Raw genomic sequence first — 24196 nt, 5'->3', positions numbered from 1 at the left:
TCAGACTCATGAAACAACTCGGAACAAACTGATTTCTGGGAATTAGAAGGTCCACTTAAAATATTTAAAGCTTGTACTTTTTCTGTAAACACCTTGAGTGCCTTAGAAACAAACAGCACGAGATACTATTCTTACACATAAAATCCAGATAATTAATCAAATTACTGTTACTTAAAATATACGGATGTACGCAAATTTCAGGGGCTTTTTTCTTTTTTGATTTGAAGACTAACATTGCTTTCTGGTTTTAAAATGAGCCTGCTAATTTGTAATTGCTTTAGAAAAAAACCCCGTATTTTGTTTATAGGAACATAATGAAATTGTGATAGCCTCAGAAAAGTAAGGAAGCAGTTGGGCCCATTTTTCCACCTGTAACTCAAACATCTGCAAAAATTCTGCAACAAAGAACAAAATCTCTATGTTCTTTAATATCTAGGCTTAATGTTTGTTTCATTTGGTGCCACCTATTTTACTTCTGCTCCTGATATATCTTTGTTTATTGTTTAGGGCCTGAAGGGGCTCTTTTTGAACATTCAGTGGAGACACCCCTTGTCAGAGCCGACCCGTTTCAAGACCTTAGGTAAGAATTTTTGTTCAAATATTAACAACCTCTCCTGTAGAAGACAAGAGGATGTGTTCTGGAATAATATGTTAGCAGTGACTACTACCTGACTGTTACTTATCCATCAGTTGTCTTTAATTTCAAGACTTTTCACTTATAACTAGATAGGACTTATTAACATCCAAAGGAGGCCAGAAAGTCCTACTGACCGCACTTGGTGCCTGTTCACAGCCTCCTCCTCCTCTGCAATCTGCCTCTCATGCTGCTGGCAAAGTGACTTTGTTAAGTGCAAGCTGGTGAAATGCTACATTGCTCCCACATCACATCAGCCATAGGAAACCCTAGGTGCTTCACTGGGCACTCACAGCCCTTCGTAGTCTGGGCTGTGTCCGGCAGGACCTCCTCCCCTCCCCTGCGCCCAGACATGACAGGCTCCATCCCCTCTCTGCTTTCACACTGGCTGTTGCATCTTCCTGGGGTGCCCCCCTCCCCCAGGAGACCTCATGAATGTCTGCTCATCCCTCAAGTGTTAATTGAGATGCTACAGGCTTACCTTTCATGTATTTTAAAAGCCTGTTATTTTCCCCTGAAAAGCGTCAGCATAAGTTTCCCAAAGTTTTTTGCAATTCTTAACACAACGCATGTGCATATATATATATATATTTTTTTTACGCTGTTCATCTCTACACCATCTTCAAGCAAAACCTTTGAACCTTTTAGTGGAAAAGAAAGGTGCCCCTATGTGGCTTTGAAATGTCCAAAAGGCATTCTTGAAAATGTCAGTTTACTTTAAATTTTTAAAAGATACGTGCGCTATTAGTAGCAAAAAGAATGTTATAAAAACTAAGTGCATGATAAATCTATATTTGCAAAGTAGTTGGAAATACTTAGTGTTTCTCTTCTTCAGTTTGTAGTAACATGCACATGACATAAAATTCACCATTTTAACCGTTTTTAGTGTACAGTTCAGTAGTCTTAAGTACATTCATATTATTTCATGATCATCACCACCATCCAGCTCCAGAACTCTTTTCATCTTGCAAAACTGGAATTCTGTACCAGTTTAACAAGTCCCGATTCCCTGCTCCTGGTCGCCTCTGGCACTCACCAGTCTGCTTTCTGTCTCTGGATTTGATTAATCTGGGTGCCTCATATGAGTGAAATTATAGGTTTTTTTTTTCCTTTTGTACCTATCTTATCAGACTTAGCATACTGGCCTCACCCTTTGGTATATATGTACATAATCTCCTGCATATATAAAATCACCCAGTTCCATACGTAAATTTATTATTTTTTACAGAATCTTTGTGTCTATGTATATTTCACCTTACCACTAGGCTACTGAATGTCTTTTACAGCTGTAAGTGTTCATTCCAATAATATATTTGTATTGTATAACAAAACCAAATAATATTTTTGGGTGGGGAGGGACAGGGTCTTACTCTGTCGCCCAGACTGCATTGCAGTGGAGTGATCTCGGCTCACTGCAACCTCTGCCTCCCAGATTCAAGTGATTCTCCTGTTTCAGCCTCCTGAGTAACCGGGATTACAGGCATGCACCACTACCGCCTGGCTAATTTTTGTAATTTTAGTAGAGACAGGGTTTTGCCATATTGGCCAGGCTGGTCTTGAACTCCTGACCTAAAATGATCCATCTGCCTCAGCCTCCTAAAGTGCTGCAATTACAGGCGTGAGCCACCACATCTAGCCCCAAATAATATTTTTAAATGGCCTTAAAGTTCATGCTATCACTTAAAATCATATTTAGAAGTTGCCCTTGAAGTATATGCAGGACAATTAATATATTTTAATAAATTATGTATAAAAGGGAATGCAAAGTACAGTAGGAATCCCAGCGTTACACAGAAAAGCCTGGTGACAGTGGCCAAACTAACTTTTCCAGACTATTTTTTCTCATATTAAACATTACTGATAGTAATCCCTACTTTAGGGTATTCTAGGAAAGATTTAGTAAGATGTTAAAAGTCTTTTGTAAACTGAAAAGCCAAACACAGACAATCTTTTTTTTTTTTTTTTTTTTTTTGAGATAGAGTTTTGCTCTTGTTGCAATGGTGAGATCTCAGCTCACTGCAACCTCCTCCTCCCAGGTTCCAGTGATTCTGCTGCCTCAGCCTCCCAAGTAGCTGGGATTACAAGTACCCACCACCACACCCAGCTAAATTTTCTATTTTTAATAGAGACAGGGTTTCACCATGTTGGCCAGGCTGGTTTCGAACTCCTGACCTCAGGTGATCCGCCCACCTTGGCTTCTCAAAGTGCTGGGATTACAGGCGTGAGCCACCGCGCCTGGCCAACAATCATTTTTAAAATTGTTGTTATATGACCAGGTGCAGTGACATGGTTTCAGCTCACTGCAACTCAGCTTGGGTGACAGAGCCAGACTCTGTCCCAAGAAAAAAAAATTGTTACCCTACATAAATATTCACACTAAATAGAATAGGATTAGGAAAATCAGCATTTTTTCCATATTTAGTGTCCAATTAAATATTCATCAAAAGCAAGTAGAAGTTCAATTTATCTTACCCACAAAGCAAACATTTGTCACATAAAAATAAATTTTGACTATAATTAAATTACAACAAGGTTTGTTAATTTTGATAATGGATCAAAAGATTAAAGAATTTTTATAGAGAAGAAAAACATTTTACTTTCCTAGGTTAGAAAAATGATTCAAATCTGTGGAAAGAAACCTATTAAAGCCATTTTGAAATTATAAAATAATATGGACTGTAGAAATGACAAACACTTCTAAAGTAAATGTCAGCTTTTAAAAATTTATAGATCTCAATTAAATAATTCATCTCATGTTGTCTCATTAAAACATAAATCTGCTGGGCACTGTGGCTCACGCCTATAATCCCAGCACTTTGGGAGGCCAAGGAGGACAGATCATGAGGTCAGGAGTTCAAGACCAGCCTGACCAACGTGGCGAAACCCTGTCTCTACTAAAAATAAATAAAGTAGTCTGACATGGTGGTGCATGCCTGTCATCCCAGCTACTTGACAAGCTGAGGCAGGAGAATTGCTTGAACCTGGGAAGCGGAGGTCGTAGTGAGGCGAGATCAGAGCCACTGCACTCCAGCCTGGGCGACAGAGCAGAGCAAGACTCCATCTCAAAAAAAAAAAAAAAAAAAAAAAAAAAAGACATAAATCTTCTTACTTATACATCAGGCTCTTACTGAAAAAGAAGCCACACAAGAATATTCTCTTACTTTCTAAAAGGCGGTACTGAGGGAAGATTGAGCAACCCTAGTGTTAAAACCAAAGCAATTGAAAAAAATAACAAAACTGCAAGGAAGTGCTTAAGGAGTGTGATGAGAATGGGAGGTGTGAACGATAATTCACTGAATGCTTTCCACTGCCAGGAACTGTGCTGGGTGCTGTCACCAACGTTGTTTCATTTAATCATGAAGTGACTGGCAATTTTATCACCATTTTATAAAGGCAGAAACTCCGGATCTAGATAGTTGCACGTTCTAAGTCACAAAACTAGAAAGGTAGCCACTTGTAATCACATCTAGCTCTGACGCCAGAGCCCATGTACATGCGGTTTGCTGTCTCCACCACCCACCGGATCCTTGAGTGATTGATTCTTTGATTTACGCCCAGATGCCTCTGACTGAGTATATGATGATCATATTTTCTTCTGCAGCTTCTTACCATAAACTATCTTCCGCTTTTTATTTCTGGTTCCAGCAACATCACTATTTTGGGCCTGATTACAGTAAAAGGATTCTAGAATATTCTAGTTGGCCTATATAAATATTTAATGTGGATTCTGTAGGTGAAGATCAGGATGCATATTTATAAATACATCTCTGGAATATACATGTTTATCACAATTTAAACTTTGATATTTGTTCAAATGTAGTCATAGAAGGGTAACAACTATTATTTTCTTTAAGAAGAATGATAACTAACTTGTACTGAAACTAGGTTTACATTTCCTACGGCAAAATCATTCGCAAGAAAGTATGAATGCTGACAAACTGCCTTAGAGCAATCTTTCACTCACACATGATGTCATTCATTCTTTTTAAAAAACTCAGGAAAAGTGTATTAAAGTGTTTATGTGCCAGAGTCCATAATAGATACTGGTTATACGGAATAAAAGGTAGTGTCCCTGAACTTAATGAGTTTACAGTCTATTGAGAAAAGAAACATGCAAACAAGTTAGAACAGTATCTTTAATTGCTATGATAAAAGTAAAACTTCTATTGGAGGCATAGGCAAAAAAGTATAATATCTTCCCAGGGCAACCTGGGATGACACCCAGGAAAAGGGAGCATTTGAATTCTGTGTAACACTGTAAGGATGTGATGCCACTTACATAAGTTATTATTTCCTTGTCTGTTCCACATTGAAGAAGTTATTCTATCACTCATGACATAAAGCCACTTAAGGAAAACGATCCCTGCTGAAGACTGGTTTACTAAAAAAATAGAATTGAACTACAATGGAGAAGAATCAGAATTAGCAGCTGCTACAAATAACCTCCTGAAACTGTTAAGTCATAGAGCAAGCAAAGAGAGTTTTAGAACAAGTATAAATAAAATGCTCAAATGAGGAAAAAATGAATAGAAATGTAAGACAGAGACAAGGTAGTATGGAAAATGGCAGATTTGGGAAATAATGAGATAGAAATTATAGAAATAAGACATCAAGTAATTAAAATAAAATCATTGGCTCCCAGAACTTTGTTTTTTATACCATTCGCCATAACATTCTTGAAGGAACCAGGACTCCTTGGAGAAGTGGCTGATCCCAGGGCTGGGCCAGGGAATGATGAAGATGGGGCTTGGAGCAGCCTGAAGTGCTGAGAAATGCTAACCAAAAGAAAGGCATCACAATATTAATAGCAGACAGAATCAGAATTAGGAAAGAAATAGCATTAATAAGAATCAATGAGATCCAGTGCAGTGGCTCACACCTGTAATCCTAACACTTTGGCAGGCTGAGGCGGTTGGATCACCTGAGGTCAGGAGTTCGAGACCAACCTGGCCAAAATGGCAAAACCCCATCTCTACTAAAAATACAAAAATCTGCAGGGAGTTATGGCACATGCCTGTAATCCCAGCTACTTGAGAGGCTGAAGTAGAATTCGTTTGAATCCAGAAGGTGGAGGTTGCAGTGAGCTGAGATTGTGCCACTGCACTCCAGCCTGGGCAACAGAGTGAGAGTCCACCAAAAAAAAAAAAAAGAAAAAAAGAAAAAAAAAAAGAATCAATGGAAACACTACTTGATGATAAAAGGAAATATTTACCAAGTCAGTTTAGCAATAATGATCTTTCATGGTTTCAATAACAGAAATCATTTTGAAATAAAATTATTTTCATTACTTTTTAAAACGTATCTGATGGAATCTAAGAAGCATGGAGATTTGACACCCACCATCAAAGAACTGAAAAACATACAAACAAGCTCTTCTTAAGGAGTCAGAAAAGTTTTCTTTTTTTTTTTTTTCTTGATCTAATACTTGCAGTTCACTTACCCGCAATTTTTTCCTGGTATACACTACTTAGTGATTGATAGTATTTCATTGATCGCTCTATCTTATTTCTCCACAAGAAATAGATACTTCCAGTGACCTATAGAATTTTTAAAAATTTTGGATAGAGTCATAATTTAAGGAGAAAACAATTGATCAAAACAGTATGATTGCAGTCACCCTCCAGGGCTATAGCTTATTCTTCCTCTGTAAGTTGTAACTTTGCATCTATTGGTCGGCCCCTCCCTACCCTCTTCTTCTTCCACTATTGTATATTTTCAAATAACTAAAAGAGAGAATTTCAGATGTTCCCAACATAAAGCAATGATCAATGTTTGAAGTGATGAATATGCCAATTACTCTGACATGATTATTACATATTGTATACACGTATCATAATATCACTCTACTCCATAAGTATATACATTTATTACATATCAATTTAAAATGGCCAGCACGGTGGCTCACACCTGTAATCCCAGCCCTTTGGGAGGCTGAGGCGGGCAAATCACGAGATCAAGAGATTGAGACCGTCTGACCAACGTAGTGAAAAAAGACAAAAAAGACAAAATACTAAAAATACAAAATTAGCCAGGCCTGGTGGTGTGCACTTGTAATCCCAGCTACTTGGGAGGCTGAGGCAGAAGAATCACTTGAACTGGGAGGCAGAGGTTGCAGTGAGCTGAGATTGTGCCACTGCACTCCAGCTTGGTGTCAGAGTGAGACTCCATCTCAAATAATAATAATAATAATAATAATAATAATAATAATTTTTAAGTGAAAAAAATCAATATAGTAAGATTTTGATAGTAACAAAAAGTAAAATTGTATAAAAGTATATCTCTTAATGAATGGTTGGAACTTTCTTAAAGCTATTTGATAGGTCCACTAATAAATAGAGCTTATTAATAGGAGTCAAAATTAGTGTGAGATACAGCAGGGTTTCTTTTCAAATAGCCTGCTTAACCTTTTATTCTTGAATTCCAAGTACCCCCATCCTTCTCTTTCCCCTTGTTCTTTTTGGTTTTACTACATGCCAGGCATGCTACAGCACCAGCTCAATTTCTTTCCTTCTTTGGGAAAGGGGTGGGTCTCTAGTTTGCCACAGATGAGCCCTTTCTTCTCTCCCCTCTCTCCCACCGTGTGTCCACCTTATCTAAAAAAGCTTAAATGTTTAGCCAGTCGAGTCTACTTTAAATTGCGCAGTCCGACCCCAGCCAGTGGGGAAAGGACACAGAGACAGGAGTCTCGTTAGGAATAAAAGTTTCTACTCTCTTCTGTTTGGCGTGCTCTGGTTGGCTACCAGCCCTACGAGAGGCACCCTTCTGTGCAGAAGTAAATTTGCTTTGCTGAGAACTCCTTTGTCACGTGCTCGTTTTTCCGTATGACTCCAAGCTTTATTTCTAACAATTAGGCATCAATATTTTTCCTATTTTTTAAGTAGATGTCCCAAGGAGCCTTGTTGGCACAAATAAGTGGATACGAATCAAAAAGTTTTATTTTTTAAAAAAGTCATTCAATGTTCTGAACCCTTCCCTAAATATACACCATTAAAAGTTATTTGTAATGACTATCAGTTGACAGTTCATTAGGTCTTTCTTCAATTTTTGCTGAAAGTAAAGAGTTGGAAACTGTGTAACTTGCCAAATGATTATCTCTGTAATCATTGTCATTCAATTTGTCAATTCTGTCACCAATAGTTTACATTTTCCCTTGCACATTACTCCTGGAAGTATTTCTACCTCAGGGTAATACATCATAATCGATTCAGAATGAATGAGCATGTCTTTCCGTGTAAAGCGGGAGAAGGAGATTGTTAAGAGGGATCTGGGAAAGGGAACCCCTGCAAGCTTGCAGCAGGGCAGTTCTGGGCAACAGTCTTCCTCTGTCCCTCATGAAGTAACTGGGGCCAGATGTGCCATCTCTAGTAACCAGAAGAACATTTGACAAATACATGAAACAGCCATTTTCAGACACTGGACAACAGGAAGTGCAAAACAAGATAGAAACTAATGAGGTGAGCCCTACAGTTGCCCAAGCTCTCTGCTCACAGGCACGTTCGGAATCAAGGCACAGGGCAGGGGAATCCAGTAAGAACGTGGGAACCTCAGGGAATGGAGGAGAAAGAGATGCAAGAGTGGGGAGTGAAGGCTGATGGAGTCTGTGGGGCACCGGATCAGAGAAGAAGGCATACGCCGGGAAAGAGCTCCAGAAATCGCATGCAGGTCCCTAGTAGGCCCGTATCAGAGGTTTTTCAACTGCTCTCCTCTATATGGGCACCTATTTATTTACAATATTTTGTAATTACAGTGTGAACAAAATGTGCTTGTGCAGGTAAATTTTCATACTGTTGGAGAAATAGCTTCATGGTAAATTCCTGGAAGAGGAATCCATAGGTGAAAAAGATAAATGCATATATTGTTTGCTCAGATCCCCTTCCAGTGACTTCCCCTCTATTGGGGTGTACCAATTTGCACACTAGCATTGTTACAATAAAACCTATTTTCCTTTCACCATAGCTCCCAACACAACATTCTTTAATTAATCTATTTTAATTTTTGCCAATCTGAAAGGCTAGAAATGGTATCTCAATATAGTTTGCATTTCTCTTAATATGAGTGATGTGGAGCAACTTTTCATGTTTAAAGGCCATTTTTATATTTCTTTTTGTGAATTGTCTTTTTCTACTTTTTAAAAATATTTTTACTCTCAAATTTTTTTTTTTTTTTGAGACAGCGTCTTGCTCTGTCGCCAGGCTGGAGTGCAGTGGCTCAAACTCTGCTCACTGCAACCTCCGCCTCCTGGGTTCAAGCGATTCTTCTGCCTCAGCCTCCCTAGTAGCTGGGACCACAGGCACGTGCCACCATGCTCGGCTGTTTTTTGTATTCTTAGTAGAGACGGAGTTTCACCACGTCGGCCAGGATGGTCTTGATCTCTTGACCTCATGATCTGCCCACCTCGGCCTCCCAAAGTGCTGGGATTACAGGCGTGAGCCACCATGCCTGGCCTACTCTCAATTTTTAAGACTTCTTTAAATATTGGGGATATTAGCCCTTTATCCCTGATATATATTTTAAATAATTTTCTCCAGCTTCAGTTGGTTTTTAACTTATTGTACTTCATGCCATGCAAACATTTTAATGCTTATATACTCATGTTTATTAATCATTTCTTTTATTGTATCTGGATTTTAAGTTTGAAATTAACATGTTTCTTGCATGGCTTTATCTTTTACAGTTAGACCTCTGATCCACTTAGAAGTTTATTATTGTGTGAGGTATGATCGATAAGGGGTGGGGTCTGGTTCTAATTGTATCTTTTCCAATTGGCCAACCAGATATGCCAGCAACTGGATTATTTATTTAAATCTCTACTTTTTCCCCTATAATTTGAAATACAGCCTTTACCACTACATTTCTCTATGCTTGGGGCTGTTCCTGCAGTTGTTATTCAGCTGCACTAGTCTCTCCATTCATGAGCCAGTACTGACTTTGTTAACTAAATGGGCTTTTTTTTTTTTTTTTAAGACAGTCTTGCTCTGTTGCCCAGACTGGAGTGTGGTGGCATTATCTCAGCTCACAGCAATCTCCACCTTCCAGGTTCAAGTGATTCTCCTGCCTCAGCTTCCTGAGTAGCTGGGATTACAGATGCCTGCCACCACGCCTGGCTAATTTTTGTAATTTTTTTTGGTAGAGATCAGATTTCACCATGTTAGCCAGGCTGGTCTCGATCTCCTGGCCTCAGGTGATCCGACCACCTCGACCTTTCAAAGTGCTGGGATTATAGGTGTAAGCCACCACGCCCAGCCTGAATAGGTCTTAGAAGTTATTTTCATGTCTGGTAGGACTAACTGTGCACACATGGATTCATGTGCTCACACATACATGCAGACACACACACACACACACACATGACTTTGTATGTCATTGAACATTAGTCTGTCTATTCTTGCTTATGTATTTTTGCATATGAACTTGAGTATGAACTTGCCTAGTTCCCGAAAACTTATCTGTCATTAGGATTACATTAAGTTGATAAATTCCCTTAGGGAAAACTGCCAACTTACTGTGTCAAGTCATCTACCCAAGAACAGGGGGTGTTAAATCTGGAATGTAAAATATGTTATATGAAAAGTAATACTGCAAATGTAAATGTACAGTTGCCCTCAAGAAGGACTTACAAATATATTGGTTCTAATTTTCTTTTAGCTAAAAGGAGCTTTTTAAGATTTAATATATTTTCTTAACAAGCAAACTTCTGATTCCTTTTAAGATTAACAAATAAGATGAAAAATACGAAACCAAGTTACTGAAAGAGAGGTCTTAAAGACAACCGAACTTTTACAGTTCACTGACTTCTGCAGTAATTAAAAGCCCGAGCCTTCCCTGAAAGACTGAATTGGACAAGTCATAGATGTTTAATCGTAGCCATCTTGTCTGAGTGACATCAGTTACCCTACAATGTGGCATCGTCTTTCACAAATTTCTGGTCATTGCTGCGACCTTCTGCTCCCTTCTAGACCTCAGAGATTATTAGTTTATTTCTGTGCAGTACAGTCTTGATGAGTTTAGAAGATTATTTTATTATTTTTCATGAGTTAAACAAGTCATCTTTTTTGAAGACAGAAGCACACTTTTCAGAAATAATGAAATCCCAGGAGTAATTTGGGTGACTGTGGGATGGTGCCAGTATTGACTGTGGGTAGTACTTGGAACTATGCCCTGTGTTATGCATCTTTTAGGAGTGAGGTTATACAGAACTGTATGGTTTTTTTCAAAGTTGTAATAACAGGTGATCTAATTCAAAGGAAAATATTAGAAGTCAGTATGTATGCATGGGAAAAGAATTATAGGGAAATAATGTTCATATCAATGTATCAGACTATATCTGCATTTAAAACCATAGATTCCATAAATTCAAGTGAAATACTTGAATTCCAAATACTTGAATTGTCATAAATCATGAAGAATATTATAAATAAATATATAACTATTCAAATGCAGGCATTTATTGTGTAAATACAATTACATATACACAGTGTCTTTGCATAGTTCAGTAGTAAACCAAAACACAAGTTTTTATGTACAAAAAACATTCAGAACAGAGGTGAGAAAATAAAAATAAAAATCTTCATATGGATCGCTATGAATGTCAATATTACACTTAGATGGTGGTCAAGTCTAACAAGAAGTGGCTTGCTGAAGATCATGAAATGCTTCGTTTGTTAATCATGTATTTACAGACACTGATCTTTTTCTGGAGAGTATTTGGCCAGTATGAAAGCTAACTTATCCTTGTAGTATTCTATGAAAATAAACTTTCAGGAACTTGTTTTAAAAACCAGTGCTTGGGCACTAAGGAGGGAGTGAGTTCTTTCAAAAACATTTTTGTTTTTGTGTTCGGGTCTTTAACCAGACAAGAAGTTATTTTTCATGTGGATGTGAAGTAGGCAAACAATTTTCTTTTGTTTTCTGAGGGAGGATACCCAGTTGTCTCAAAAATCAGTCTATTCCTTGTTTATCTGTACTGCTATTTTTGTCATCTATAAAGGTATGTTTAATAGGTGCCCTATTCTTGTTCACTGTTCTGGGTTTTTTCTTCTTAAGCCAATTGTGCGATGTATCTGGTCTCTGCTAGGGCAAGTGTTCCCACCATGTCTTCTTCAGAGTTGTTGTATTGACTGTTTTTAGACATTTATTTTTCACGTTGTTGTTGGTTTTTTTCTTTTTTCTTTGTTTTTTTTTTGTTGTTGTTGTTGTCATTGTTGTTTTTTGTTTGTTTGTTTTGAGATGAGGTCTCACTCTGTCACCTAGGCTGGAGTGCAGTGGCATGATCTTGACTCACCGCAGCCTCCACCTCCTGGGTTCAAGTGATTCTCTCACCTCAGCCTCCTGAGTGGCTGGAATTACAGGTGTGTGCCACCACGTCAGGATAATTTTTGTATTTTTGTTTTTGTGTTTTATTTTGTTTTGTTTTGTTTTTTGAGACGGAGTTTCGCTCTTGTTACCCAGGCTGGAGTGCAATGGCGCGATCTCGGCTCACCGCAACCTCCGCCTCCTGGGCTCAGGCAATTCTCCTGCCTCAGCCTCCTGAGTAGCTGGGATCACAGGCACGCACCACCATGCCCAGCTAATTTTTTGTATTTTTAGTAGAGACGGGGTTTCACCATGTTGACCAGGATGGTCTCGATCTCTTGACCTCGTGATCCACCCGCCTCAGCCTCCCAAAGTGCTGGGATTACAGGCTTGAGCCACCGCGCCCGGCCCAATTTTTGTATTTTTGTAGAGACTGTGTTTCATCCTGTTGTTCAGGCTGATCTCGAACATCTGACCTCAAGTGATTTGTCCACCTCGGCCTCCCAGAGTGCTGGGATTACAGATGTAAGCTACCGTGCCTGGCCTATTTTTCATGTAAATTTTAAAATCAATTTTTCAGGTTTTGTGAAAAACTGTACTGGTTTTTTCATTGGAATTACATTGAATTCATATCTTTATGATAATGAATTATCTTGTCCATAAATATGTATATCTCTTTATTCACAGTCTTCTTTTATGCCCTTAATATTTTGCGATATTCTTAGGTTTGGCCCATAATTATTAGAATTCATTACCAGGATGTTCGTAGTTTTTGTTTCTGTTGAGAATGGGTTCTCTCTTCCACTGTACTTTCGAAGTGATTATGATTGATTTTTGCACGGTAGGTTTTAACCCAGCAACTTTATTGATCATTGTTATTAGTTTATATATATTAATACATACATATGCTGAGAGATAGCGAGAAAGAGAGAGAGAGGAAGATGGGGTCTTGTTATATTGTCCAGGCTGGCCTTGAACTTCCGAGCACAAATGATCCTTCTGCCTCAGCCTCCCAAGTAGCTGGGGCTACAGGGGCATACCACCGTACCCAGCTTAGTTTTAATATTTTGATTGTATGTACGTGTATGTATGTGTATATGTATATACATATATACATACATATATATACATATACCTATACATATAGATGTATATATATACATACATGTATATATATGTGTGTGTGTATATATATATACATACATATATACATATCTATGTAGCAAACTGGGCAGGCAGTCAGCTAGACCACGCACATGGAGCTGTACCAAAGTGTTCTCCAGCTTAACTTGACCAATACATTCCATAAATGTCTCTAAGATTTTTCTCATACTCAAGGTAAGACTTCCAAATGTATAGCAGGTCTAACTTTACATGCTCAGAAAATGAAACTTTGTCTTCTATAACGAATAGTGATTGACCAAAAAAACTCACCAATACAAGGGAGCAATTTATCAGGTGTAAAAAGTCTGTCAAATAAATGTTCAGTCAATTTAAGTGCAGATTCATTATCAGGGTACTTCTCTCTTAAGCAACTTCTTTCTCTCTGCTCCCTGCCGCTCTCCTCCCATTAAACCCTAGCCCACAGTGGTAGGATTTCCTAATTACTTATCTTTTTCTGTTTCTTCTGCTTCCTACTGCTCTTTAAGCATTTCTTTGAAATCAGCATTTCAAACTTCGGGCTGAGCAGCCGAAAAGTGTTTCAAATGATCACATTGTGCCATCTGGTGGAAACACAGCCTTTTCCAGGTAGAGGCAGGCAAGATATTTCCTCCGGCTCTTATATTCCTGGTTCTCTTCCTTTATTTGGCTTAACCACAAGGAACGTCTGATAAATTTGACAAAACCAAAGCCAGCTGAGGCCAACCTCCCTTCTTTCAGTTCGATCAGTTCAGTATTTTTTCCAAAAGAAATATTTCCATTTGCCCTGTAATCTTTCTAAATTAAAAAAAAAAAAAAAAAAAAAAAAAAAAAAAAAAGGACCAGCCAGGCACGGTACCTCACTCCTGTAATCCCAGCACTTTGGGAGGCCAAGGCGGGCAGATCACCTGAGGTTGGGAGTTCGAGACCAGCCTGACCAACATGGCGAAACGCCACATCTACTAAAAATACAAAAGTAGCCAGGCGTGCTAGTGCATGTCCTTTGATCCCAGCTACTCAGGAGGCTGAGGCAGGAGAATCACTTGAACCCGGGGCGTGCAGTTTGCAGTGAGCCGACATCATGCCATTGCCCTCCAGCGTGGGCAACAAGAGCGAAACTCCATCAAAAAAAAAAAACAAAAAACCTAACCAACTTATATTCTGTCTCATGAACATGTGGAAAATGCATGTATTGTCCTTAAATCTATCTTTTTTTCCTAAATAAATTGATATTTTACTTAAAAAAACAAAAACAAAAACAAAAACAAAAACAAGCCCATCACAGCTACTTGAGAGGCCAAGGCAGGAGGGTCTCTTGAGCCCAGGAGCTCAAGGCTGCAACGTGTCATGATCACATCTCTAAAGAGCCACTGAGCTCCAGTCGGCAACATAATGAAAACAATTTTGTATAGTTATTCATAAATGGCATTTTCTTTTGAAATAGTATCGGAAACTGCTACATGCATGGGATTAGGACTGCTTTTCTTTTTGAGACGAAGTCTCACTCTGTCACCCAGGCTAGAGTAAAGTGACACAATCTCCACTCACTGCAGCCTCCCCAACCCCCCATCCCGATTCAAGTGCTTCTCCTGACTCAGCGTCCTGCGTAGCGGGGATTACAGATATGCCAACACGCCCGGCTTGTTTTTGTATTTTTAGCAGAGATGGGATTTCACCATGTTGGACAGGCTGGTCTCGAACTCCTGACCTCGTGATCCACCCACCTCAGCCTCCCAAAGTGCTGGGATTACAGGCATGAGCCACCGCACCCGGCCAGGACTGCCTAATGTTTTCATCAGCTTTTAGAGGATACTAATCTCATAGACTTTTCACTGATATAAAGTCTATTTATTTCACATTATTTCTGGATTTATCAATGAATAATGCACACTATGTTACGATTGGAGAATGACTTGAAGATTTATATACCTTACTATTTATATTTTCCATGCTAAGTTGAGGGATTGCTGGAGTGGTTTTATTTAATACTGATTTTCCTTTGCCTCTTTTCCTCACCTCAGATTAGAATCTCCCACCCGGAGTCTAAGTATGGATGCCCCAAGGGGGGTGCATATTCAAGCTCACGCTGGGAAAATCGAGGCGCTTTCTCAAATGGATATTGTTTTTCACAGTAGTGATGGAATGGTGAGTTCACAGATCAGCCTCCTACTGTATGTCCTGATACTATCCCTGAGTATCATGTCTGTAAAGCTATCAGTATTAAATTTCTATTAGTTTGTAGGAAAACATTATGAAGGTCATAGAGTAGCAAATGTACAAGGCAAGCAAAAGACAATTTAGCATTGAAAGAAGGGGCCAAGAAAGGCTAAAATTATTCTGTACTGGATCCACGCAACTTTCTTTGACTGACATTTGTGCTATCAAGTGACTTGTTATTTTCAAGTTGGGAAAAACACACTACAGACATTAGAGTTTACAGAGAATGTTCATTTTGCCATTTCCTAGGGATCCAGCTTCTCTGGGGATGGCTATCACTAGGAGTCACCCACCAACAACCACAGTCACCTTTCATTGCCCAGAGTGCTACACTTAAGCTGCATTTCCAGTTTAAATGAAAATGGAAGATGAAAAATAAGTGTTTTTTCAAAGTCAACTACAATAAAGATAAAACCTGGAACTTCAAGCCTAGAAATACACTCGTCCCCCTTTATGGACAGAGGATATGTTCCAGAACCCCTAGTGGAAGCCTAAAAACACAGTACCGAACCCTGCGTACACTGTTTTCCTGGGCATACATACTATGCTGAAGTTTAACTTAGAAATCAGGCTCAGTGAGATATTAAGAACAATGATTGGCCGGGCACAGTGGCTCACGCCTGTAATCCTAGCACTCTGGGAGGCCCAAGGCAGGCAGATCATCTGGGGTCAAGAGTTCGAGACCAACCTGGTCAACATGGAGAAACCATGTCTCTACTAAAAATACAAAAAAAATTAGCCGGGCATGGTGGTGCATGCCTGTAATCCCAGCTACTCAGGAGAATCACTTGAACCCAGGAGGCAAGGTTGTGGTGAGCCGAAATGATCTCATTGCACTCCAGCCTAAACAACAGAGCAAAACTCCGTCTCAAAAAAAAAAAAAAAAGGAGTGATTATAACAATACGCCAGCATCACTGCTCTTGCGCTTTGGAGCCATTATTAAGTAGAATAATGGTGACTTGAGCACAAGCACCACAATAACTTAACAGTGGATCTCACCGTGGAGACGGCTCCTCAGTGATTCACAGGCTGGGAGCATGACAGTGTGGAGATGCTGGACACAGGGATGATTCGTGTCCTGGGCAGGACGGCTCAAGATTCCATCACGCTAGCCAGAAAGATGTGCCACTTAAAATGTTTAAATTATTTCTGGAATTTTCCATTTAATATTATCCAGACCAAGGTTGACAGCAGATAACTCAAACCAAGGAAAGTGAAACAGCAGGTAGCAGGGGACGCAGCTGAAGTCACAGTGAGGCTTAGGGCACACACTGCTCAATAACGATAATGGAACCTTGTTTGTTAGAAAAAAAAAAAAAAAGGAAAAAGCTCGATTTCAGTCAACCAACATGTTAAGGATGTTCCTAAAAGGTCTAGAAGAAAATCAAGGGTTTGGCTTATAAGCTCATTCCAATCGTATGATGCCGTATTTATAGATTTGTACAAACAACTCATCTCATCTTCTTGGCCTAACCCCAGATATTTTTATATGTATGAATGTGCTCAAAATAAGCCACTGCTGCATGAATTCTCCTGTACATACTCTGCCTTACCAACAGTGAGTGCAGTGAGTGGCACGGGTTGTGTTCATTTATGCCGCCGTTGCCTGGCTGTTGTGCCAGACCCTGCTGACTCGAATAAGGATGGTACCGTGTCCAAGAGGCAGAAGAAGAGACCCAGAGCCATGGAACAGACCTAGGGTTTATTGAGGACTTATAGGCAGGGCGGTCCAGTAGCAGCGAGCTTGACTGGGAAGCTGCCCCCATTCATAAAAGCATGCAGGTTATACAACACTTTCACTTAGCAATAACTTCCATTTAGCCCAAAACAAAGGACCTCAATCCGCCATCTGGGCTGTGTTCAAAGGGATGGGCCGGGTGCTCTGATGTCCTTCACAGATGTGGACTAAATCTCTGGGTTGGCCCCTCCTAGGCTCCTTAGCTCAGAACTCTGAACACACATTCTTCTTAGACCATAGAGTCATTCTCAGGGAGTGCCTGAGTTATTGCTGTCAGGTGCATCTCCATACACCGGATGGCTGTGCTGGGAAAAATGTCCCCGGATGCTGTTAGTGCAGTGAGAGGGCACATGGCTTTCCAAGCTCCTCCCCAGCCCTGGTCAGATCATTGCACCTGTGGGAAGGCACATGTCCCCTACACATGAAACGTGGAGCAGCGGGCAGAGGATTCGGCTGGAAGTCAGGAAGCCCGAGTCTTGGTGCTAGATCAATTCCCTCATTACCTGTTTGAATTCAGGAATCTTATCTGGCCCTCTCTGGGCCTTTCTCCTTATTGTCAAACATGGAACATAATATTTGCTTAATTATGTCACAGGATTTTGAGACACTGTAGGAATATGGGTGCCAACATTTTGAAACTACATTACTATGATACTAATAGGAAGGTGTAGTAAAAGGAGTAGGTGGATATGGTGCCATCATCGAGCCGGCTGTGAGGGCAGGACCCACCAGATGACAGCCTGCCAGTGGAACACACGTCTTCAGGGGAAGCCACCGCAAGTCATAACCTATGAAGTTATGATGTCAGGATGGGCTCCCCACTGCCCACACAGCATTCTCTCCTGGCTTTGAGAAGCAGCTGTGGGGACCTTCCCACTCTTGACAGAGCCCCATGAAAGCATCTGGATGGGTTTTAAATAGAATGCATGTGTAACGGTGATAGATATATTCTCCTCCTTTTAAACCTAGCATTAAATGGAAAAACAAAATTAAAAAAAAAAGTCAGGAGCAGATAAATGCAGAAATAAAAATCAAGAGTGTTGGAAAATCACATTATGAAATCATGTCACTACACACATAAAAATGTGTTACCTTCACAAATTTAAACTTACCTTACTTTTGAAATATTACTTATTTCCATGAAGTAGGAGTCACTTTGACAAGTAGCACACAGCCAGACCCATAATTAGAATGAATCTTCCTTATTACGAGGAGCTAGTTCAAAGGAATGAGAGAGATTTCAACTTCTCAACAAACGTTGTCCCATAAAGGAAAAAAAAAAAAAAAAAAGATGAGCTTTGGAGGCGGTGTGTGGGACTGCCCCAGCAGCTAGAGTTTGCTGGAAGAGTAGGGGAAAAAATGACAACTAGAAAAAAATGGACTGATTAACCGCAAGAAAGGAGACAGAAGCCAGCAAGTTGAAAGTGTGTTAGTGAAAAGCAAGTGCCCAAAGAACCTGAGTTGTTGGATAATAACCTAAAGAGATTCTACTTGAAAAACATACTAACACCTATTTGACTTCTTTGACCCTGACTGCACCAGACCACACAGGGAGCAGAGCTGCCCGAGATGCTGTGGGGCCGTGCGATCAAGCCTCACCTGCCAGGGTCCACACCAGGGAATGCGTGCAGCAGACAGCAAGTTGTGAATAGATTGAAAGGCAAGGATAACAGCCACATAAACTAAAGGAAGGAGCTCGCCTCGTTGGCAAGGACAGGATTATGCCTACCCACATTTAGTTTAATTCCTTGGAACAAGTGAGTGTCCTGGAGTGGGTAGCGTTTGGCTGCTGGATGTGACAATTCTTATTTCTTTATCAAAAAGATTTCAATGGCTCTTTGTTTGCATTTCAGTTTAACTAAATTATCATATGACCAGAAAATCCCGTAGCTTTCATTTCTTTTTGATTGGCTTAGTCCATCTGTCTACTGCTTTTCTGCACCTAAAAGGAGGTAGTGCAGTTTCAAATAATATTTCAAAGTTAGGGAACGGTTGCCAGCTAATAGGATGAATTTCATTGCCTCTCATAGGAAAATAAAATCAGGATACATTTCATCATTCACAGGTAAAAATTATTAAGATGAATCTATTTCAGTGGATTGTACTTTATCCTAATGGGGAGGAGAGGATTTACATAGTCCAAGTGAGTATGTAAAGGTGAAACGTTTTCACAGTGGGGTCACATTTCTCAGCTAGACTGAAAGGAACTGTGAAGTCCCAGCCTGCATGTGAAATAGAACAAGGGTTTGAAAGAATCAGATAATTTTTTTTTTTTTTTTTTTTTTTTTTTTTTTTTGAGACGGAGTTTCGCTCTTGTTACCCAGGCTGGAGTGCAATGGCGCGATCTCGGCTCACCGCAACCTCCGCCTCCTGGGTTCAGGCAATTCTCCTGCCTCAGCCTCCTGAGTAGCTGGGATTACAGGCACGCGCCACCATGCCCAGCTAGTTTTTTTGTATTTTTAGTAGAGACGGGGTTTCACCATGTTGACCAGGTTGGTCTCGATCTCTTGACCTCGTGATCCACCCGCCTCGGCCTCCCAAAGTGCTGGGATTACAGTCTTGAGCCAAGGCGCCGGCCAAGAATCAGATAATTGAAATGGCTCACATAAAGTCAGGTGCCTATTTCGTTTTCTGTGAGAAGAAACTAATTGGAAACCTTGTGAGAACGGGTATTTGCTGTCGACCAGGGTGGCCCTCCCTTAACGCCTGTGTGTCATCTTCTCCCAACCAGCTTGTGCTTGATGCTGAAACTGTGTGCTTACCCAAGCTGGTCCAGGGGACGTGGAGTCCCTCTGGCAGCTCGCAGAGACTCTACGAAATCTGTGTGTGTCCAGATGGGAAGCTGTACCTGTCTGTGGCTGGCGTGGGCACCACGTGCCAGGAGAACAGCCACATCTGCCTCTGAGCCACCTGTGTCCTCTCAGTGAGCTGTGCAGTGCTGGCCCTAGATCCTCACACCTAGGGAGCAGCTGGACATCGTGAAAGACTGAGGCGGTGTGGATGGGAAGTAAATGCTTCCAGAGGAACTCAAGAAAAAAAATGTGCCAGTGAAAGTGTTTGGACAAAACTACACGATCTCAAAAGCTGAAGAAATATAAAAGCAATGTTTTTCCACTGGATTAATTTTCACCCAAACAATTGCAACTTCTCTCTGCCTTGCCTCCCCCCATGTTGTCTGTGTGGGCACACAGGCAGTGTTGAGTTGCTGTGTGGAGTTCATGTATGACGCTCCGCTGTGGCTATCCAATGCCCCATGAGAGTAGCCGTGGTCAATACTAAAATGCCCCAAAGTTCTATACAGCGTTTCGTTTATAGCACTTAAACCTAACATTTTCCCTTCGGCTTAATGCAAATACGTCAGGTTTCACAAGAAAACTTTCATGTTTCAAAGGAAATTTGAGGTTGATCTGATTTTCAAGATGTAGTCAAAGGAATAAATTACACAAAATTAGACTTTCTGTGTATAGTCAATACGCAATAATCAACCTCATTTTTCAGACTTCACAGTTTGTTTGTTTTGTTTTGTTTTGTTTTTTGAGATGGAGTCTGACTCTGTTGCCCAGGATGGAGTGCAGTGGTGTGATCTCGGCTCACCACAACCTCCACCTCCCATATGCAAGTGATTCTGCCTCAGCCTCCCAAGTAGCTGATATTACTGGCATGCGCCACCATACCCAGTTAATTTTTGTATTTTTAGTAAAGACAGGGCTTCGCTATGTTGGCCAGGCTGGTCTTGAACTCCTGACCTAGTGATCCGCCTGCCTCAGCCTCCCAAAGTGCGGGGATTACAGGCGTGAGCCACTGAGCCCGGCCCCAGACTTCACAGTTTAGGAATTGTCTTACTTTTTTCATCTTCACAAATCTCTGAGGTACATATTATTTTTCCCCAAGTTACTGGTGACAAAGGCTCAAGTAGAACAAGTCACAAGGTCACATGGTCACTACTGAAACTAAAAGGTAACCCTAAATTTGCATAGCTCTTTTCACTTTGAAAGTTTCACGTGTTAGCCATGTCCAAAACACTTGTCTGTGTGATAATTGTACAGATGGAATAATACTTATTTGACAAATAAACTAAAGCCCAAAGAGGTTTTGTCTCTACCAAGATCGAAGGGCTAGTCTGTGCTTCTTTCCTCTACATGAGACAAAAATCTGGATGTAACTTCATAGAAATAAGACACTCAGAGCTTGTGAAAATGTTTAGTGCCAATTGGCTGTATACGTTGCTATCAAATAGGACACACTGACCTCTGAAGACAGGTTCGTTTTGTGTAGACCACCCACTCACTTTGTAAAATGCCCTCTACCACAGAAAGTGGCGGGATGTGTTTTTCACTTATTATAAAAAGAATCTCCAAACAGGTATAGCCCTGCAAGTTTCTAATGACATGACAATATTAATAACTATAAATACAAGTTCAAATTCATTTTCCATAGTCTCAGAGAGACTATGTACAAAAGAGAAAGTACAAAAGTGAGCTCTTTATTCCTAATGCTTACTAAGATGTTAACAGCATAGACTGCTAGTAACAACTCCCTGATGTTTAAATTGCTAGAATGCACACACACTTGAAATTTCAAAATAAAAATACAGTGCTTTCCAGGCAGTTAAGAGCAAACTCAACTGAGTGTAATGATCCTCCAATTTCACAGCGGTTGGGTGTTTTTACTTATAAATTGGTATTTACCTTTTCCATTTATTTAAGTCCTGAGTAAACTGTTTTCTTACCGTGACATTTCTATTGTCCTAGTAAATAGTTCCTGGTATTTTGTTGTTTGTGCAAAACATGTCTTCAAGCCCAGTTGATAAAACACAAGATCACTAAATATTTATAAACTAGCTTGGTTCTCATAGTTTATGTCCAAAATATAGTGCGTAAATGATAAAGTGAGGTAAATAAAAGTAGTCAATTAGAAAGTGTGAACAGAACCTTGTATTCTATTTTTTTTTTTTTTTATCCTTAGCTATACGGAATAATGTTGAAAGAAGTTGTTATGGATAAATGCATTCTCCGGAATAAGAAATTTATCCTTCATTAGCATCAAAGCTTTTAGATGGGTTATATTCTAAAATGGATTACCTAAATCTGTCTTCTTAAACATATTATATAATGTAACTTAAATTTTTATTGAAGGCATCAGGTCATGATTATAAACATAACAGGGTATTTAGACTGATACTCCTGTTAGACTATGTGATTATAGACTATTGAGTGCTTCTGTATTAAGGATCTAAAAATAGCACTTATTTCTTTCCCAATTTATAAACCGTGTAGATACAGTAAAAAAGATAAAGATAAAATCTTCTACTACTATTATGCTTTAATAATAAAGATAGCTGGTTTGCAGCAAAATGGACTTCCTAATACTTCACAGCTGAATAAAACACAAACCACTCTAGTCACAGGTAAAACTAAAGGTTCCCAACTTCTATAGCCACTACATGTGGAGGATGGACATATGCCTTCTCTGAAGGCAGCCAAATTCACATTAAAAGAGTCAAGCCATGTGTGTTCGGTTTCCCCCACCAACCTCACCAGGTCACCCAATAGGTAAAGTCTTTGCTCCTATGGAAAACAGGGAATGAGGGTGGAAGGTCTTCTGAGCGGGCAGAATCCTGTGCACAATGGTTTTCAGGTTGTGTCTGCTTACGCAGCTTTCTGTCCCCTTCTTTGATTTGAAACATCACCTCCTACTTGGCTTTAGCAGTCTTCTTCACATACTGAATTCCACTTCAAATATATTTCTATAATTGCTATTTTCCACCAGCACTATAAATGTCATCCTTGAGATCTACAAAACATTTAAACTACCAAAAATGTCAACTGGAAATAATGAAACAAGTAAATCCCATTCATCCCCAAATCAGACCTGGGAACAACTCCTCTTCATTTTGTTAGATACTATTTTAAGATTTTGCCCAAATCATTTTTGAGCTCTCAGCACTCCAGGCTCCGTTAACTAATTGTATGGTGCAGGTTTTTCACTTGTTTCCTCACAGAGACCATGAACAGTTGAGCCATCCTGCTGGGGACACCCTGGCCCTGGAGCCTCTGCAGCAGCGAGCCTGCTCCCGAGTGCAGATGCTGCTCCCTTTCCTAGACTGCATGCTACTCTACTCAGGAGCAGCTGATCCACATGCCGGTAGACAGCTTCCATTATCTTTTTAAAAGAAAAGCAAACTACGGTAGAGGGGGAAGCATAGAATAGCAAAATAGTTCAGGTCCAAAATTCCTTAACCTCAGTTCCAAAATCTAACATGCTTCAAAAAGTGAAATTTTTCATATAAGTCTGCTGTAAACTATTGGTGGCAAAGCTGACTCGAATTACATAAGGCTATTTATCAGGTCTATGTATTCAATTTAGTGTGAACCCTTATAGACTTCACTGCAGAAATACTAATGCATTTGATTACAGGTACAGCCTGACCCTGGTGGGAACACTTCATTAAAAAGTTATATATACTTGTATTCACTTCCTAAAATAAAATTATGAGACACATTAAGGGTTTCATATATGGGATTATGAACCTGTGTGGGTGTTTTTGAAGCCTGGAAAAATCATAAAACTCCAACTAGAGCAACTATCATCAAGGCCAAACAAGGTTTTCTGTGTAAATTTTAATATTCAAAAGCAATAAAATCTAAGTGCTGAATTGGAGCTTCGAGGTAGCAAGTACTTTAAATAAAGCTTAAGATGCAGAATTCAGGTAGCTCCAGAACAGACAGCACTCTTAGCCCTCATCTGCCTAACTTTGAAGCCTTGTGCCTAACTATAAAGAAGAACAACTCCTATCTGTCAGTACTAAAGTGTGAATTAGTCCCAGCTATGCAGCTGTCCACTGAGGCAAGGAAAGTATCAAGTCAGCCTCTACCTACAGGAAAAAAAAAATATTTAATGTATCTGTTTCCAAAGACATATAGGCCATATGTATCAACTAATCTGATTCTCTAAAATGGTGACATAAACTCAACTAAATCAATGAGCACCTAAACCTACTATGTAACAAGCACTTTACATTCTATTAATCCTAGAAATCTGCTAAAATTCCAGCATGAAAATATGTAAGAAAATATTTTCCTAATATTTCCAATAAACACACACATTGAAACTTAATATTAAGATGTTATGTTTGCTTTCCAGTGAACTATTTCTCAGGAAATATCCATTATGA

The 24196-nt window shown here is 39.8% G+C and overlaps 1 protein-coding gene across 3 annotated transcripts in view; it reads left to right on the top strand.

Moving 5' to 3' along the window:
- The window catches only part of SGCG (sarcoglycan gamma), a 139485-nt gene extending 115298 nt beyond the window's left edge, over positions 1-24187 (top strand). For 2 of the 3 annotated variants that reach the window (XM_010335579.3, XM_003919756.4), the window contains exons 6-8: positions 508-580; positions 15088-15211; positions 19754-24187. In XM_010335579.3, the coding sequence (XP_010333881.1) occupies positions 508-580; positions 15088-15211; positions 19754-19927 (371 nt within the window). In that variant the 3' untranslated portion in view covers positions 19928-24187. Of the gene's footprint in view, positions 1-507; positions 581-15087; positions 15212-15532; positions 19392-19753 lie in introns of those variants that run through there. The other variant, XM_039473114.2, reaches the window with a different exon arrangement.
- The last annotated feature ends 9 nt before the right edge of the window (positions 24188-24196 follow it).

This window comes from Saimiri boliviensis, chromosome 16 (genome assembly GCF_048565385.1).
Source record: "Saimiri boliviensis isolate mSaiBol1 chromosome 16, mSaiBol1.pri, whole genome shotgun sequence".
NCBI classification, from domain to species: Eukaryota; Metazoa; Chordata; class Mammalia; order Primates; family Cebidae; genus Saimiri; species Saimiri boliviensis.
This window is presented reverse-complemented; position numbering and strand designations above follow the sequence as displayed.